This window comes from Vombatus ursinus, unplaced genomic scaffold (assembly GCF_900497805.2).
Source record: "Vombatus ursinus unplaced genomic scaffold, bare-nosed wombat genome assembly UNPS02014932.1, whole genome shotgun sequence".
Taxonomy (NCBI): Eukaryota; Metazoa; Chordata; class Mammalia; order Diprotodontia; family Vombatidae; genus Vombatus; species Vombatus ursinus.
The window spans coordinates 10,967,848-10,986,739 of record NW_020954710.1 but is presented as its reverse complement, the minus strand read 5'-3'; the positions used below and the strand labels follow the sequence as shown (position 1 = coordinate 10,986,739).

The window sequence follows — 18,892 nt, the reverse complement described above, 5'->3', positions numbered from 1 at the left end:
GTCATACAGCTAGTATCTGAGGCTGTATTTGAACTCAGATCTTCTAGACTCCAGTCCCAGCACTCTATCCACCATGCAACCCAGCTGCATATGAACACAAACAAGTCAGTTAACTTCTCTGACTCAGTTTCTTCTTCTGTCAAGTAGAGCTAGTAAAGTCAGGAGCATCTATCTCCCAGGGTGGCTGAGAGGATAAAATGAGAAAAAAATTGGTAGACAAAAAAATTGGTGCAGCATGAGAAATACATATTTTTGACGGACCAATGAGGGAAGTTGTTTTGCTTGACTGTGCATATAGGAGGGTTTTGTTTTTCCTATACAAACCACTACTAAGGTTTTGTTATTCTTTTTTGCCCCAGTGGTAGGACAGCAGGAAGGAGAGAAAATAAATATTTGTTCATTTTTAAAAAAATACAATTTAATTTAAAAATAAAAGAGGATCAAATGAGATAATGGAGGCCAAGTATTATAATGATGAGTTATTATTCAACAAACATTTATTAAGCACTTACTGTATGCAAGACACTTAAGTGATGGAATAAAGTTTAAAAAAACAGTATTCAAGAAGCTTGCTTTCTACCTGGAGCTGAGGTAGAAGGTCTTTGCCACGGTAGTACACAAGGCAGTTTGTCATGAGAGAAAAGGAGACAGACAAACAACATAACTGTGAAAACCTGAGGAGGGAGAGATCATTTTCATCTGGGGATGGGGATGTGAATGGGGGTGGGGTGGGACTGGAGATACTGGGAGGCTTTGTGAAGGAAGAGGCAGCTAAGCCAAGAGGACAAGGGAGATAAGGATTCTGAAAAACAGAAGGAGAGAGTGAATCAATCCCAGGTGTGGGGGATGGAATGCTGCACAGTGGTAGAGATGTCTTATCAAGCTTGAGGAAACAACAAGCAGTTCAGGTTGACTGCCATGTAGAATATATCAAGAGGAGTGATATATAATAAGGCTAGAAAGCTAGGGCGGAGTCAGACAGGTTAAGGAGGTTGTATTTTATCCTAAAGGCATAAAGAGTCACTAAATGTTTTGGAGCAGGGGAGTCATATGGCCCAACCTACATCTTAGGAAGATTATTTTGTCACCTATGTGTAGTACGGATTGGGGGACATCTCCAGTCATCCTGATTTATATCTTGCCACTGGACTCAGATGGCTCCAGAGGAGAAAGTGAGTCTGGTGACTTTGCACAGCCCTCCTTCAATTAAATCCAATTCACTTGCAAGTCATGGCATCACCTTCCTGATGTCATGGTCCTCTTTAAGAATGAGGGACAAACAACAATAACAATAACCATATGGATTGGTGAAGGGAAAGGAGTGAAGGCAGAAAGATCAATTAAGATGCTGTCACCATAGTTAGGCTAGAGGCGATGAGGACCTGAACTAGGAGGTTGGCCCTATTTATGGAAAGAAGGGGACAGATTTGAGACATGTTGCAAATTTAGAATTGACTAAACTTGGCTACTGATTGGATGTGGTAGGTGATGGGGAAAAAAGAGTCAAAGATGACCCTGAGGTAAGAGCAGAAGGTGAAATCACAGAGAAGGAAATTTTTATCCTATTTAAGACAAAATCAGATATCCAAAATTGAAATGAGTTGCTTCAAGAGGTAGTGAGTTCCCCATCACTGGATGGTCTTCAAATGGAAGCTATATGACCACTTGCCAGACAGGATATAAAAAGGGATTCAACTACCAGTTAAACTAAGTGGCTTCTGAGGTCCCTTCCAACTCTTAAGATTCTGCGGATCCCCTACACAACCTACCCTAACCCCTAAGAGATGATCTGGAAGGAAGGGAGGATGATGCTTCAGGTGTTCACTGATGAACACAACAGCAGAGAAAATATGATATAAAGGCAGGGACAGCTGGTCAAATGCTGGGTCTTGTACAGGAATCCAAACTTGGGCACTGAAACAGAAAATGATCTATTCTAGGACTCCAGTTCCTGATTCTCAGACTTTACTTTGACATCTTAGGGAATCGTAAAACCTTTGATAGATCTAATCTAACCCTTTCATTTAGTATATGAAGAAGCTAAGTCATGGAGGAAAAAAGTGATCTGCTCAACATCTCACAACTAGTAAATGACAGAACCAGAAATTTTGAACCCAAGTCCTCAACTACATTATGCTTAAAAGCATAGATAATGAACCAATATCAATATTATATGTATTTCAGAGGGAAATTTCAGGGGAAACTAGATAGTTAAAGTATTATAGTGAAGGATTTCAATTTATCACTTTCAGACCTAAACAATTCTAACAAAAAGATAAACAAGAAAAAGTTTCAGGACCTGAATAGACTTTTTTAAAAAGTCTAGACATGATAAATCTCTGACAATTAATAAATAAGAATAGAAGGAAGTGTTCCTATTTCCCTGCTATGCATTGCACATTTATAAAAATTGACCATGTATTGGGACATAAAAACCTCACAAACCAATGCAGAAAAGCAGAATATTGAACCTAGGACTTTTGACCTAGGTCAAGTTGTAGTCTGCTGATTTTTTGAAAGCTTGTTTGGTTGGGTTTTGGTTTTTTTTTCATACATCATACTGCCTATTCAGGGAGCTGGAGCTTCCCCGGCCTTAAATTCTATAGTACACTTGGATCTAATCATTCCTCAACCCCCCTGCCCCCTCCTGCTCTGCCCATGTGTACTTTCTCAGTAAGATGCTTTCTGGAGAGAGCCTATAGACACCTCAGCATATACATATACACATACATACATACATACATACATATATACATATATATATACACATACATACATATATATATACACTCCAGGGTGATTCCTATGGGTGGAATCACTGATGTTCCTCCAATAAAACAGATGGAATACTCAAAACAATAAAAGAAATGGGTATTTCTCTCACTTTTGTGAGTCCTATGTAGCTGAGGATACACCAAACTCCTCAAGGCCTTCATAGACCTCAACTTTCCCCCATTTCCTAGTACTCAAGCTTCAAGATGCCTTCACTGTCTAGGGTTGTACGGCTACAGTGAGCTGTCATTGGTAGTCAGTACCAGCCACTGATCCCCTTCATTCATTCAATAAACTCCTATTAAGTACCTGCCCTACACAAGGTTTTAAGCTAGGCACTAGGAATTCAGAGAAAGAAACAAAGCAAAACAAAACAATTCCTGCCTTTAAGGAGTGTAGACCCTAATAGCAGAAAACAACCCATCCACAGATAAATCGATACAAAATAGATTAAAGTGTAAATACAAAGAAATTTCCTTGGGTGAAGGTTCTAACTAGTGGTGAAATCAAGAAAAGGGTTCCTGTAGAGGTTGGCACTTGGACTGATCCTGGAAGACAGCTAGGAATTTCAAAAGGTGGAGTTGAAAAAGGAGGACATTGAAGAGGAAGTACATTCCAAGACTGGGGCACAGCCTGTGCAAAACCTCAGCAATTGGAGATGGAGGAACAACAAGTACATTGATGGAACATGGAAGATCAGATCTGGGAGGGGCCATAGAGGTCATCTTAATCACTCCAAATCATTGCTACTCAGCTATTCTTAGAGACAGGAGAGGTACTTCACTTATCTCCTATTCTATGAGGAAACTGAAGACCCAGGTCATCTATTACCTAATTGGATCCTCATGGAACCTCTCTTTGGCAGTAGTAGTAGGAACAGCAGCAGCAGTAGCAGTAGTAGTAATGATGATGATGATGATGATGATGATGATGATGATGATGATGATGATGATGACCGTGACGATGATGATAGCAGTTAACATTTATATAGGTAGGTAGGTGGCCCAGTGGATAGAGTGCTGGGCCTGGAGCTAGGAAGATTCATCTTCCTGAGTTCAAATCTGGCCTCAGACACTTACTAGCTGTGTGACCCTGGGCAAGTCACTTAACCCTGTTTGCCTCAGTTTCCTCATCTGTAAAATGAACTGGAAAAAGAAATGGCAAACAACTCCAGTATCTTTGTCAAGAAAACAAAGTGTTGGACACAACTGAAAAATGACTGAACAACATTTATATAGTATTTCATAAGCACTTGCTTAGCACTGTGAGAAATGCTTTACAATTATTGTCTCATTTGATCCTTAGAACAACCCTGAGAGGTTGGTGTTACTATAATGCTTATTTTGCAGATGAGGCAAACAGAGTGACTTGCCCAAGGTTACTCAGCTAGAAAGTGTCTTATATCAAATCTGAATTCAAGTCTTCCTGACTCCAGACCCAGTTTTCTATCTGCTGAGCCACCTAGCTGCCCCTGGCAAATGGGACTGTGATTATTCCCCCTTTGAGCAATGAGTAAACTGAGGCTCAAAAAGGTAGAATGACTTTTCTAGGTAAGTCAATAAATATTTATTAAGAACTTGCTATGTGCCAGTCACTGAGCTAAACAGTAGGGATACAAAGAAAGGCAAAAGTCCTCCAGGATGGGGGCAGCTAGGTGGTGCAGTGGATAGAGCACCAGCCCTGAAGTCAGGAGAACCTGAGTTCAAATCCAGCCTCAGACCAAACACTTGACCCTAGCTGTGTGACCCTGGGCAAGTCACTTAACTCCAATTGCCTAAAAAAGAAAATCCTTCAGGAATTCACAGTCTAATGGGGAAGACAACATGCAAGCAACTATATACAAACAACATATAGACAGAAGAGATTGGTAGTAATCTCAGAGGGAAGGTGCTAGAATGAAGGAGAATTGGGAAAGACTTCCTGTAGAAGGCAGACTTTCCGCTGGGACTTGAAGGAAGCCAGGGAAGCCAGGAGGCAGAGATGAGGAGGGAGAACATTCCAGGCATGGGGAGTAACAAAGCTGTAACTAGAATCTGGGTCTGCTGATTTGGTCTTGGTATAGTGAAGAGGCAAGGAGATGGAGAATAGAATGTCAGTGTGAATTCATTTATTCAAATAAGCATTTATTAAGTACCTAATGTATCCTCCTTCTCAAGCCTCACTGTGCCAGCACAGAGGTGACCCTAGGTTGTTGCAGACTATGCCAGGAGATCACAAGCTCTTTCCTGAGCCGGTCACTCCTATGGTTTTCTCTCCTGCTGGGACACAGGGCTTTTTCAAATTTTACCTTCATTTACCCTCTCTTGTCTCTGCTCAGCTCAGCATGCTACTGCAAGATCCTGGAAATCTTTTTGTACAGCCATGAACTGGGTAAAGAAGTCTATAACTGCTTCTCATTGGTTTTCTTTATCATTGTTCTTTTTGGTGCATTTTTATAGCTTTCCTGGGGCATTTGTGGGTAACTGGGGCTTCTCTGGGTCCTGACTTGGTCTCAGTTTCCCAATTCCCAGAGCCCAAGATCTGATAGGTCTTACCATTCCAAAAAGGTTCCAAATACAGGCACTCTGTGTATCTGTCCTCCAAAGAAGAACCTAAGTCAATCTGGAGAGGCTCATTCACTGATGAATCTCCAACCACAGTAACTCACAGACCCTACTAATATATAGAGAGGTTGCAATCTTCACTGATGAAGGGAGTGGGCTCTCCCCATCCAATGATTAAAAATTATAGATACCTTCTAAGACTTCTCCAAAAGTGTCATGATGGAAAATGCTATCCACATCCAGAGAAAGAACTATGGAGTTTGAATATATATCAAAGTATACTATTTGCTCTTTTTTTTCTTCTGTTTTGTTTTGTTTCTTCTTTCTTGTGGTTCCTCCTATTGGTTTTAATTCTTCTTTACAACATGACTAATGTGAAAATATGTTTAATAGGAATGTATATGTAGAGCACATATCAGATTGCATGCCGTCTTGGGAAGGGAGATGGGGAAGGAGGGGGAGAAAATTTAAAACTCAAAAGCTTATTAAAGTGAATGTTGAAAACTAAAAATAAATAAATATTTTAAAAATTATAGATCCTTGAAATTTAGGTGCCAGAGGCACTGTGCTATTACTAAGAAGGAAAGTGGAAACCCCTTGGCAGAGGGCTAAGGGATACTGTTTTGGGGGCCATGGTGGAGGAAGCATCTTTCTTAAGTTGTTTTCCTAGGCAGTTCTTTGTCCCCTTGTCTGAATATCCATGCCTGGCTTCGGTTGGAGGCTGGGCCCAGAGCCCAGAATTTACCAGAGGCCCCATGCTTCCCTATAAGCATCTTCCAGACACGTCCCACATGGGACCTTGGCCTCTGCCAAGGGCAGAAACAAAGCCCAGTGTCTACCCCATGGTCCCTGTGGTTAGCAATTAGGCACGGCTGTACTGTTTCTCTGGGAAAAGTTCATGCCCTGTGTATAGTTGTATCCCCTCTATGCCCTTCCGTGATCCTCCCCTTTCTGGGTTCTAGGCTCTGATCCAAGCTAGGGGCCTCTGTGCCACTCAGAAAAGTTGCTGTATCTATTAAAACCATATCCCCATTAGTGTTCTGCCATTTTTCACATGTTCCTGGAACCTTGTGTCTGTTCTTGCCCATGTCCCTTCTTTCTATGAAAGCCAGAAGAGTTGTAGTATTTAAAAAGTTCAAGAGAGATACTTCCTGGGTGATTGAATTGTTTTATTGATTGTGCCAGCTTTTTATCAAAAAAAAAAGGATGGTCATTTGGCCATCTCTCTTAGATCACAGACCCCTCATGGCAGTGGGCTCACAGTTTATGTGCCCTTGGAAGAGCAGGTATTCCTGAGGGTGGCAAATAACTCTGATTGGTTAACAATTAACAAGAGAGTGAATATTACAATGAGAGGCTGGGCTATATTACAATGAGGATTTGGGGGTATGTGACTTGGATTTGGTCAAATTTGGTCAAAGAGACTTATCAATTTCCATATCACCTGTCTGACAAAAGAGAGGATTCACATTTTCCCAGACCTGTCTAAGTAAACACAATGAACTGGAATGCACCCATTAGCCCAAACTTAGAATTTCTCTGTCTCTGATTATATCTCATCTATCCTGGCTGAGTAAATCTTTTAGAAAGATTTCCCACACTGGTTGATTTCTGGATGAGGAAGTAGAAAAGAGGAAAAACCTTAGTCCTAATACAATAATTAGTTATTAATACAAGAGGAAAAATAATAATTTCTCTCAGGGTCATAAATGAAAGAGATGAAAGGATCTTTGGAGACTATCCCTGTCCAAACCTCTCATTTGACATATGAAGAAACTGAGGCCAAAGGAAGCAAGCAACTTGTCCAAGGTCACACAGTCAGCTAACCAGTCAAAGCATTGATTACCTCCTTACTATGCGCTAGGTACTGTGCTTAAGCCCTGGAGATACAAAGAAAGACAAAAACAGTTCCTACCCTCAAGGAGCTTACAGTCGAATGAGGGCACAAAATGTACGCAACTTTGTACATATACTGTAAATGGCACCAGTTGAGGTAGGCAGAGGGAAAAAAGGGAAATACCAGTAAAGAATATCAAAGGAAAGGTTTGAAGCTGGGCCTTCTGACTCCAAAGCAAGTGTTCTTTCCCTGGACCACACTCTTTCCTTACCTTGTGTGTGTCTTCAAGATCTGTGTTTCATTTTGTCTTTGAATCCCCAGTGCAAAGGATGCTGCCTTGCATATGGTAAGTGCTTAATAAATACTTGCTTAGTTGAGTTCCTTTTGGGCAAGAGCTAAACTAGATGGCAACTGAGGTCCTGCTCAACTCTCAAAATCCTGTGATTCTGTGATTTTATGAATTCATTGAATTTTTTACAGCTCCAAGAAGGTTTGATGTACAAAGTAGGGACTCCAGACATGAAAACAGGTCAATGCTAGGGGACTGGGCAGAGCATCCTACTGTCTCCCACTCTCATCACAGACACCCTGGCCCTTGGGGAGAGCCTCATCCCCAGCCTACTCTAGCAGAGCCAGAGACAGGGTAAGGGAGAGAATAGGGAGGGAGGAATGTTCTCTTCACATTGGTTAAGAGAGAGGGGTATGAAGGAGCTGGGTTTCATAGTGGATAGAGTGCTGGACAAGGAGTTAAGAAAGCCTGAGTTCAAATCCTGCCTCAGATGCTTACTAGCTGTGTGACCCTGGGCAAGTCAACCCTGTCCGTCTCTAGGGTTGGACTCAACCTCTAAGATCATTTCCAATCATAAGTCAATGATCTGACAAAGGACTGTTGAGGAAGCAATTTGGATCTCTCCTCTCTGGGAGACCTAGAATCTTAGAGATGTTGGGGCTTTGTTTTGTTTTTCTCACACAAAAATCTCATTTCACCAGGGAATTTATTACCCATAGGCAAACAAACAAAACAAAACAGAAAAAGAATGCTCCAGCCTGTCATTCTCAAAAAAACATCATTTTTTTTAAAAAAGCACACATTGATTTGTGAAAACATGCCATTTTGTGTTTACCAAATCTCTGAGAAACAAAGAACTAACTAACTTCCAATAGCCAATAAACATTTAGTAAGTGTCTACTATGTGCCAGGCATTTTGCTAAGCACTGGAGATACAATTAATAAAAAGACTTAATGATGTTTTCTGCCTGGCGGGGGATGGGATGTAGAGAGGGGAGGGTGGGTCTGTAGCAGGGGGTCTTCACCTTTCTTGTGTTATGGACCCCTTTGGCAGTCTGATGAAACCAATGGACCTCTTCTCAGAATAGTGTTTTTAAATAATTGAAAGAAATGCTGAATTTTAGTTAGAGGTTAATGAAAATAAAGATGTCATTTTTTCCCCATCCAAGTTCACAGACCCCTCTAAAATCTATTCATGTCCCCCAGATTAAGAACCCCTGCTCTATATGGAAGGTAGATACAATACAGGCATACGTCAGAGATATTGTGGGGTTAGTTCTAGACCACCGCAATAAAGTGAATATGGCAATAAAGTGAGTCACACAAATTTTTTGGTTCCCAGTGCATATGAAAGTTATGTTTAGACTACACTGTAGTCTATTAAGTGTGCAATAATATTATGCTTTTAAAAAATCAGTGTACTGGGACAGCTAGGTGGTGCAGTGGATAGAGTTCTGACCTTGGAGTCAGGAGGACCTGAGCTCAAATCCGGCCTCAGACACTTGACACTAGCTGTGTGATCCTGGGCAAGTCACTTAACCCCGATTGCCTCACCAAAAAGCAAAAAAAAAAAAATCAACGTACATAACTTAATTTAAAATACTTTATTGGTAAAAAAAAAAAAGTGCTAACCATCATCTGAGCCTTCAGCAGGTTGTAATCTTTTTGCTGGTGGAGGGTCTTGCCTAGATATTGATGGCTGCTAACTGATCGAAGTGGTGGTTACTGAAGTTTGGGATGGCTATAGCAATTTCTTTTTCTTCATCATTTTAAAAAAATAAGATTTTATTTTTTCCCAATTACGTGTAAAGACAATTTTTAACATTCATTTTAAAATTTTGAGTCCCAAATTTTCTCTCTCCTTCACTCACCTCCTGCCTCCCTGAAATAGCAAGCAATTTGTCATAGGTTATACATATATATATTCAATCATGCAAAACATATTACCATGTTGGTCATGTTGTAAAAGAAAACATGGACCCAAAGGAAAAAAAGCCACAAAAAAATACAGAACGTGAAAAATAGTATTCTTCAATCTGCATTCAGACTCCATCAGTTATTTCTCTGTAGGTAGATAGCATTTTTCATCACAAGTTCTTTGGGATTGTCTTGGATCATTGTATGGCTGAGAGGAACTAAGTCATTCACAGTTGATCATCATATAATTCTGCTATTACTGTGTACTATGTTCTCCTGGTTCTGCCCACTTCACTTTGCATCAGTTCATATAAGTCTTTTCAAAATTTTCTGAGGTCTGCCTGCTCATCATTTCTTATAGCACAATAATATTCCATTATAATCATGTACCACAGCTTGTTCAGCAATTCCCCCAATTGGGCATCATTCCCTTGCCACCACAAAAAAAAAAAAAAGCTGCTATAAATATTTTTGTGCAAGTAGGTCCTTCATTCCACCTTTTTTTTTTTTTAATCTCTTTGAGATACAGACTTAGTAGTGCTATTGCTGGGTCAAAAGATATGCATAGTTTCATTTGTTTGTTTTTGGTGAGGCAATCAGTGTTAAGTGACTTGCCCAGGGTCACACGGCTAGTAAGCGTCAAGTGTCTGAGGCCAGATTTGAACTCAGGATCTCCTGACTCCAAGGCCAGAGCTCTATCCACTGTGCCACCTAGCTGCCCCTGGGTATGCCAAGTTTTATGGCACTTTGGGCATAGTTCCAAATTGCTCTTCAGAATGGTTGGATCAGTTCATAATTCCACCAATGGTGCATTAGTGTCTTAATTTTTACATATCCCCTCCAACATTTGTTATTTTCTTTTTCTGTCATATAATATTTTTCTCATGTCCTGTCATATAATGGATGTGAGGTGATACCTCAGAGTTGTCTTAATTTACATTTCTCAAATCAATAGTGATTTGGAGCATTTTTTCATATAACTATAGATAGCTTTGATTTTTTCCTCTGAAAACTGTCTATTCATATCCTTTGACTATTTATCATTTGGGGAATGACTTGTATTCTATAAATTTGAATCAATTCTCTATATATTTGAGAAACGAGGTCTTTATAAGAGACATTTGCTGTTAAAAATATGTTTCCCAGCTTTCTTCTTTTCTTCGAATCTTGGTTGCATTGGTTTTGTTGTGGCAATTTCTTAAAATAAGGCAACAATGAAGTCTGTCACATCTGTCTTCTTTGACTTGAACACTTAGTGGGCATTGTAGGATTATTAACTGGCCTAATTTCAATATTGTTGTGTCTCAGGGAAAGGGAGGCCCTTGGAGAGGGAGAGAGACAGTGGAAGGCTAGTAAGTGAAACAATCAGAACACACACAATATTTGTTGATTAAATTCACCCCATTATATGGGTGCAGCTTGTGGTGCCCCAAAACAATTACAATAGAAACATCAAAGATCACTGGATCACGGATCACCATCACAGATATAATAATAATGAAAAAGTTTGAAATATTGTGAGCATTAAATTTTTTTTTAAATTACTGTGAGCATTACCAAAATATGACAAAGAGATATGACAAGAGCACATGCTGTTGGACAAATGGCATCAATAGACTTGCTGGGCATAGGGTTGCCACAAACCTTCAATTTGTAAAAAAATAACTCAATATCTGTGAAGCACAATAAATCAAAGCACAATAAAATCAGGGATGCTTGTACTGAGAGAAAGTGACCTTCTCCTTACCTACCCCTTCCCTCACCCCTAGATTCAGGCTGTATGTCAACAGCTGAATCCTCAGCTGCAAAGAAGGGAGGAGAGAAACTAGCTGCCCCCACTAGCACAGAGTGGTACCATTTTGAAAAACATGAAATAGTCTATACCAGGGGTTCCCCACCTTTTTTGTGTCCTGGATTCCTTAGGCATTCTATTGAAACCTATAGACTTCTCAGAATAGTGTTTTTAATTCATAAAAATACATAGTATTACAAAGGAAACCACTTATATCGAAATTGACTTATCAACATCAAAAACAAAACCCAAGTTCAAGGACCCAAGGATCACACATGGGGGGATTGTGCTGGCTACACACTCACAGATAATCAAATTGGTAACCCATTCTTTGGACATTCTCAAGCTCTTAGTTTTTTGAGGACAATATCCCCATCTTCCTCATTTTCCTAACCACCCAAATGTCTAGATCCCTACTGGCCATGGGGATCAGAAGCTTAGAGCTGGAAGGCACCTAGAGTTGGAAGTCCAAAATGCTCATTTTACAGAGGAAACTGAGGGCCAGAAAAGTTAAAAGAGATTTGCCCCCAGTCAAACAAGTAGGAAATTGCAGCATCAGCATTTGAACCCAGGCCCTATGACTGTTTGCACTGTGTGATGCTAGGTGCTTAATGTAGACTCATTGGTTTGTTGGTTTTTCTACTCTACTGTTTTTGCCCCTTCTCTAATTCAATTCAACACGATGTGTCCTGTTGGACAGGATCATAGAATTACAGAAAAGAACTAAAGTGGACCTCAGAGATCTTCTAATTCACCTTCCTCCTTTTTATGGATGAGAAAACTGGCACTAACACAAGATCCTTTCCTCCCTTCCCTGGAAATGACTCTTGCCCCTGTGGTGGAGGTGGGCCCTACAGAAAAATAGGTTACTCTCTGGATTAACCCACTCCATCTGGATGCAGAGGCTGGAAGGATCAATCCTGGCAGATTAACCCCTTCCTGGTAAGGCTGGGTAAAAGCTCTGAGGGAGAATAGAGGATTATCACTTCTGAGCTCCAGCCTGTGGTTTAAGAACAGCATTCACCAAATGCCTGGAGCAGAATTTGAATTCAGATCGGCTCTCTATCCACTATAATACCTGAGTCCTCTTTCTGCAGCAGGTGGGGGGGGGTGGACATTGACAGAGAATGGCAGTGGTGATGGAATGGCTTAGCATTTCTATCTTCTATCCACGGGGTCTGTGTGGGTCCAAGGGCCTGTCCAGGACTAGCCTGGAAATTCCTCTCCTACCCAGCTATCCCAAGGCGGTGACAATGGTCAAACACTCTTGATCCTGGTGGGGAGACTGGTCATGGATGTCACAAAAAAGTACCCACTAATGGGCTTGGGGAAATGGAGTGGGGAAAGCCTGATCTGGCTGCACTCTGGGATGTCAGGCTTCCTTGTCCCAACTTGGAATTATCTGGTGGGAAAAGGGCACACATGCCCCAATCCCACTTAGCTCAGTCTCCTTCGTATGGCCCAACATCTTTTATTGTGCCAGTTGCCCTGCAGAAAGGCAGAAGCCAGGACTAGGTTTAGGCTGAGCACAGTGCCCTAAGCCTGGCATGCTCTCTGGGAATGTTGAAATATGCCAAGAGTGTTGAGGGCCCTCAGCCAACTTTAGTCATAAACTGTGTCTCTTTTACACCTTCAGCAAAGCAGATATGGGAGGATTTTAGGGAGAAGCTTGCTGAGTTGGGGGGGGGGGGTTCCAGGAACCCCTGGATGACTGTGCTCTGGCTCTTCAGCTGTCAGGTGCATTGGGTCCCCTCCCCTCTTGCTGACAAGGTGAATAATTCAGACAACTATGATCCTGGAAGGTAATAGAGCAGTGGGCTGGTTGCCATCTCTTTGTGAAATATTAAACAGGTTTTTACTGAGTGCTGGATATACAAGCAGGTGTGGGCATAGGGCATAGGGGTGGCACCTGGGGGCTACCTCCAAGGCATCTGGGAGTGGGGCTGCCAGTGAAAGTCTGGAGGGGTGTTAGGGAACATACATACTTGGCATACAGGTGGTGGTATTAGTGTATGATTGTCTATTTGCTGTGTGTGTGCATGAATAGCAATTGTTCAATCAACAAACACACACTTAGTGCCTACTAGATGTAAGGCACTGGGTGATGTGAGAAATAGGAACAGAACGAAGACATGTGTCCCTTCTAAGAGTTTATATGGTCTAGTTGTGGGGGAAAAGATGAGCACACACACAAAAAAAGATGCTACCTATGACAGGAGCCAGATGGGTATTAGAGACAAGAGGTTTTATAGGTGGGGAGAAGGGGATCAGGTGGTCAGGTGTGGGTGGTCAGGGAATGCCTTCTGAAAGGGACAGGAATGAATCTGAGCCCAACAGAAGAGCAAGGATTTGGGGAGGTGGGTTAGTGTCTACGTGGGTGAGTCTGGGCTTGGCACCTACCATCATAGATGCTTGATAAATAATTTAGGATGGGCACATGAATGCGCACCCATGGGCCATGGTGAGCATGAGAAGGCTGGGCTGGGCACCATAAGACACAGACCTTTCCCCTACCTGCTCCCTCTCCAGGGGAAGGTACGGGCTCTGGGATTTGAATCTAGGCTACACCACCACCTAGTGCCCAATACCTCTAACTGCACCCAAAGTCCTCTAATCTTAAAGCCCCAGAAACAGAGAAGGGCTCCCTCCATTTGAAGTCTGAGAAAGTGAGAATTCCTCTACCTAGTGTCCCTAACCCAGGAGGCAGGGAAGCACCAAGATGATGAGCTTCAAGGGTCTCATGGACACGACTCCTCTCCCAGCCCAAGTCCTGGCTCCACCTTGAATGGCTGTGGCCTAGGGCAAAGTTCCCCAAGCTCCCTGAAGACCCTGGGCAGGGCTGGGAACTCAATAGAAGGGATCTATTTCTCTGGTAGAGTTTCTTGCAGCCAGAAGAATCAGGCATTAACTAGATCTAGATTTAAGAATCTAGAATATGCATGCTAAATTATTCTAGAATCTAGACCAGTGGGAGAACTCAAGAGACAAAGCTTTGTGGACTGAGATACTCCCCTTAAGGAATATGGCCCCTTGAGCCAATGGTAGAGCCCCCAGAATACTGCCAAGACCACAGGGAAAAGGAGTACAATGGGGTCAGGGAGGGGAAAAGTTCATCTGGGATGCATCTTCCTGGGGTAAGGGAGTAACTTTCTACACTAGCTAATTATTCTGGATTGCTAACAGGGATCCAAGTTCAGGTGTTTTCTGCTTAATGAAGGATTACAAGTATTGATCAGTAATGACCCAGGGACAAATCATCATTGATCCCAACCCAGTTAAAACTCTGCTCATCCTTGTGTTGGGGAAGGGGTTCAATGTCTGTATCCATCAGACTCTTAATCTGCTTAATTTGTTAGGCAGTGAAATTGCAGGAGCCCAAAATAGGCCGGGAAACAGGATTAAGTGGGCAGGTTGCTAAGCCTTGAGTAGAGAGAGGGGGGAAAGATAGTGAAGGGTAGAGATGAGCAGGGATTCTCCCTCCCCGGGCAGAAGCAAAACAACATTGACTCCCTCCTGCCCTTCAGGTTACATATGCCTTCTCCCAGGATCTAGATATCACCTTCACCCTCCTAAGGAATGTAGGGGACAAACTTCTCAGCTCCTCAATTTCATACCCTCCTCTGAGAGAATGTGCCAACAGCCTTTGTCCCTTTGGTACCTGGTCCCCTTTCCTCAAGGTAGGAGTCTAGGAGCCAAGGGCCTTGGGGATCTGTGGAGTAGAGAAGCCAGGGAGAAACAAAACCTGGAGTAGGGAAGGGGCTAGTGTCAACAGAAGTATCCATAACCCAATGTAGTTGACAAAGAACAGGGAGGTCATCCCCTGGACCAGTGCCTCCTAAGGGGATTCTCACCTTGGTTGTGAGGCCAAGAGGAAAAGTGGGGCATGGGGCTAGAGTTCCATCCCACTGCTTCCAAGTCTATGACATTCCACAAGTCTAGACTCCTTCATTCACCAAGCATCAGGGCATTATGCTAAGTCTTTAGGGACGCAAAGATTAAGAATACACAGTTCCTGCACTCAGTAAACTTGCATTCTACTGGAGAGTAGGTAGAATGTGACATTAAGGGGGCAGCTAGGTGGCTGAGTTCAAATCTGGCCTCAGACACATAACACTTACTAGCTGTGTGACCCTGGGCAAGTCACTTAACCCCGATTGCCTAGCCAAAAACAAACAAAAAAAAAAGAATGTGACATCAAAGATAATAATACAGCACTTCGAAGTTTGCAAAGCACTTTATATAGATTATCTCATTTGATTCTCTACATAATCCTATAAGATAAATAGCTGCTTGTTATTAATCCCACTTGAGATATTACCCCAACTTTTACACTTGAAAGAACTGAGCATCAGAGAGGTTCAGTGAATTGGCTATAGTCACACAGCTAGTATCAGAGGAAGAATTCAAATCTCTCTCTCTCTCTCTCTCTCTCTCTCTCTCTCTCTCTCTCTTTCTCTCTCTCTCTGATTTATTGTTGTTTTTTTCATATCACAAACATGTCCCCCAACCAAACCTCAAGAACTCTCATGACTCAAAATAAAAACAATAAGTAAAATCAGTCAATACAGCAATTGGATTAGATAACATGTAACATTTGGGGCCATCTCCACCAAGAGGAGGTCATTGTGGTTTTTTTTAATCTGTCCTCTGGAACCAAAGTTCATCATTGCCTTTAATTCAAGTTCAACTGCTTTTAACACTGTACATTCCTAAGTGAAGGGGCTATCACCAGTCATCCTGATCTACATCCGGCTATCACACCTACATGGCTCTGGAGGAGAAAGTGAGGCTAATGACTTTGCACAGCCTTCCCTCACTTAAATCCAATTCACTTACAAGTCATGGCACTTCCTGATGTCATAGTCCTCTTCAAGAACAAAGGACAAACAACAATTCCTAAGTGATGAGGAACAGGAGAGTGAGTCTGTCAACAAGCCTTTACCAAGTATTTACTAGGTGCCAGGTACCTTGCTAAGTGCTGGGATCACAAAGAAAGGTAAAATCAGTCCTGGATGCCAAGGAGCCCACTCTAATTGGACAAACAATCTAGAAATGACCAGGCACATAGAAGATACCATATATACAGAGGAGATAGAAGGGGAAGGCACTAAGCTGAGTCATGGAGGAAGCCAGAAAAGCCAGGAAGTGGAGGTGAGGGGACAGTGAATTTTACATCTGTTGTCTGGCTCTTATCTTTTCAGTACTTTACTAGACCTAGTGAGGGAGTCCTCAAGTCACAGGTTCATGCCCCTGTCCTTCAATTTCATCTTGTAAATTGCAAAAGCTCCTCCCTAAGGAGGGCACCAAGGAAGGATACACAGACAGAGGTCTGACCATCCAAGGGTCCAGCTTGTGATCAGGCTCTGCAGCGGGTGATGCCAGCCCTCACTTCAGTATGCTAAGGTCAATGGAGGCTAGGTGGAAAAGAGGTAACAGGAAGGAGAAGAGGTATCTGGAAGGACAGGTAGAAGGGAGGATGTATATCTCTCTGAGGGCTGCTCTGTGTGTGTGTGTGTGTGTGTGTGTGTGTGTGTTCTCTGTTCCCAGGGGGATAAGTGCCCAAACCAAGAATGGTGCCACACCCCTCTACCTGGCCTGCCAGGAGGGCCACCTGGAGGTAACGCAGTACCTGGTACAAGAGTGTGAGGCTGACCCCCACACACGTGCCAGTGATGGGATGACCCCTCTTCATGCTGCTGCTCAGATGGGCCACAGCCCCATCATTGTGTGGCTGGTAAGTGCCAGGGGCTGGGGGGATAAGGAAAAGAGAAGGAGGGAAGGGGGAGGAGCTGGCCCCATGACCTTCCCTTTGCCCTTCATGCCAGGTGAGCTGCACCGATGTCAGCCTTTCAGAGCAAGATGATGATGGAGCCACTGCCATGCATTTTGCTGCCAGCCGGGGTCACGCCAAGGTGCTCAGCTGGCTGCTGCTGCATGGCGGGGAGATAACCACTGACTTGTGGGGTGGGACCCCCCTGCACGATGCTGCTGAGAACGGGGAGCTGGAGGTCAGGCCGGGCCAGAGAGAGCCAGTGATCAGGGGGCTCAAGCTGGGATGGGGTGATGATGGGAGCACAATCCAGCCTCTCCCTCTTCTTCTTTTCCATCCAAATCCAGGCCCTCCCCCACCCCATGCTCCCTTTGGGTTCAGTCCCTGACAGAGCTGGGCTCATAATCTCTGCTGACATCAGCACTGCCTCTCCTCAACCCCTCCCCCCTCACACCTCCATGTCAGAAGCATGATCCAGAAGCCCAGATCTTCCTGACTCCAGGTCCAGTGCTGCAGCCTCTTTAGCACCCGAGTCTCCACTACATCCCAGGGAGACCTTGCCCAATGGTGGGGGACCCTCATGATCTAAAAGTGTGAGAAGGGATATTTAAGGGGGAAAGCCTTGTTGTCCTTCCCCACCCCTCAGCTTTAAGGACACAAGCACACAGTCTCCTTAGCCCCACTGTATCGGGCAATGTCTGACCTCACCTGGCCCAGTGGTGCCCCCCTCACTGCCCCCGTCCTTCTTCCCCCAGTGCTGCCAGATCCTAGTAGTGAATGGGGCAGAGCTGCATATCCGAGACCGGGATGGTTACACAGCTGCCGACCTCTCGGACTACAATGGTCACAGCCACTGTACCCGCTACCTTCGCACTGTGGAGAACATGGTATGAGCAAGCCCTGCCCCTGGGATATAGCCAGCACAGGGAAGGGGTTGGCTTTGAAGTGCCTGCCTTCTCTCTCTCAGAGGCATAGGAGAGGAAGCCAGGTGATGAGGTCCCAGAATGAAGAGCTAGAAAGGACCTTAGATCATTTAGTCCTGGGGTCCCATGGATAGATTTCAGGGAATCCATGAACTGAGATGGGGGGGAATGATATTTTTTTTACTTGTAACCTTATGTATTGTATTTTGTGCATTTAACAAATTACTCTGAGAGGAAGTCCATAGGCTGCCCCTGACTGCCAGGGGGACCCACTGGCAGAGAAGTACAATCCCTTCATTTTGCCAAGAGGAAGCTGATGCAACGAGTAAACAATTCCCAAAGTCACATAGTAAATAGTAGAGCTGACATTTGAACCCAGATCCTTGGTCTTACAATCTAAGGTTCTTTCTACACAGGTTCCTTCCCCATCCTCTCCCCACCAATCCCTTGTGTTCAATGAGGCCAGTTAGGAGAGAGGTCATTTCAAGCCCAGGCCACATCTAAGGGTGCCATCCCCATCCATCTTCGCCTGGGTCACGGAAGCCAATGGCGGGAAGGACCTGCCTATAGAAGGTCTTGAGCCCCAGCTATTCCCTTCCATCCTCACTCTCTCAGCCTGCTCTGGGTATCACCCTGCTTGGCCCCAGCTGTGCCAGTGACAGACTGAAAGTCACCAAGGACTGCTGCCCCAGAAAAGGAAAATACTCACTGAGTCCCTCATTATGGAGTCCAATAAGCAAGCAGCAGCTGGGCCGTTACCTGGAACCCAGAGCTGGGCGGGGCAGGCATCGGGCTATCCCAGAGGACCTGTGACACTTAGCAGGCAAGAAGGGTGGGGGCATGGGGCTGCGGAGGTACCAAGGCAGAGAAGACGTCCTTCTCCTCTCTGAGCTAGCTAAGGGCTGCCCGGCGGGCCAGGGACCAGCAATCCGGAGAACAACATGGGTAATGTAAGCAGTATCCCCCCAGTCTCACAGCAAGTCCTGGGCCCTGAGGAGGGAGCCTAGACATAGAGGGGACAGGGCTAGAACATGGGTCTGCGCACTCCT

At 43.8% G+C, this 18,892-nt stretch overlaps 1 protein-coding gene across 3 annotated transcripts in view; it reads left to right on the top strand.

The window, feature by feature from the left end:
• The window catches only part of ESPN (espin), a 52,039-nt gene that overhangs the window by 15,246 nt on the left and 17,901 nt on the right, over positions 1-18,892 (top strand). For all 3 annotated transcript variants that reach the window (XM_027843992.1, XM_027843993.1, XM_027843991.1), the window contains exons 3-5: positions 16,698-16,884; positions 16,976-17,158; positions 17,676-17,807. In XM_027843992.1, coding sequence (XP_027699793.1) covers positions 16,698-16,884; positions 16,976-17,158; positions 17,676-17,807 — 502 coding nt within the window. The remainder of the gene's footprint in view (positions 1-16,697; positions 16,885-16,975; positions 17,159-17,675; positions 17,808-18,892) is intronic.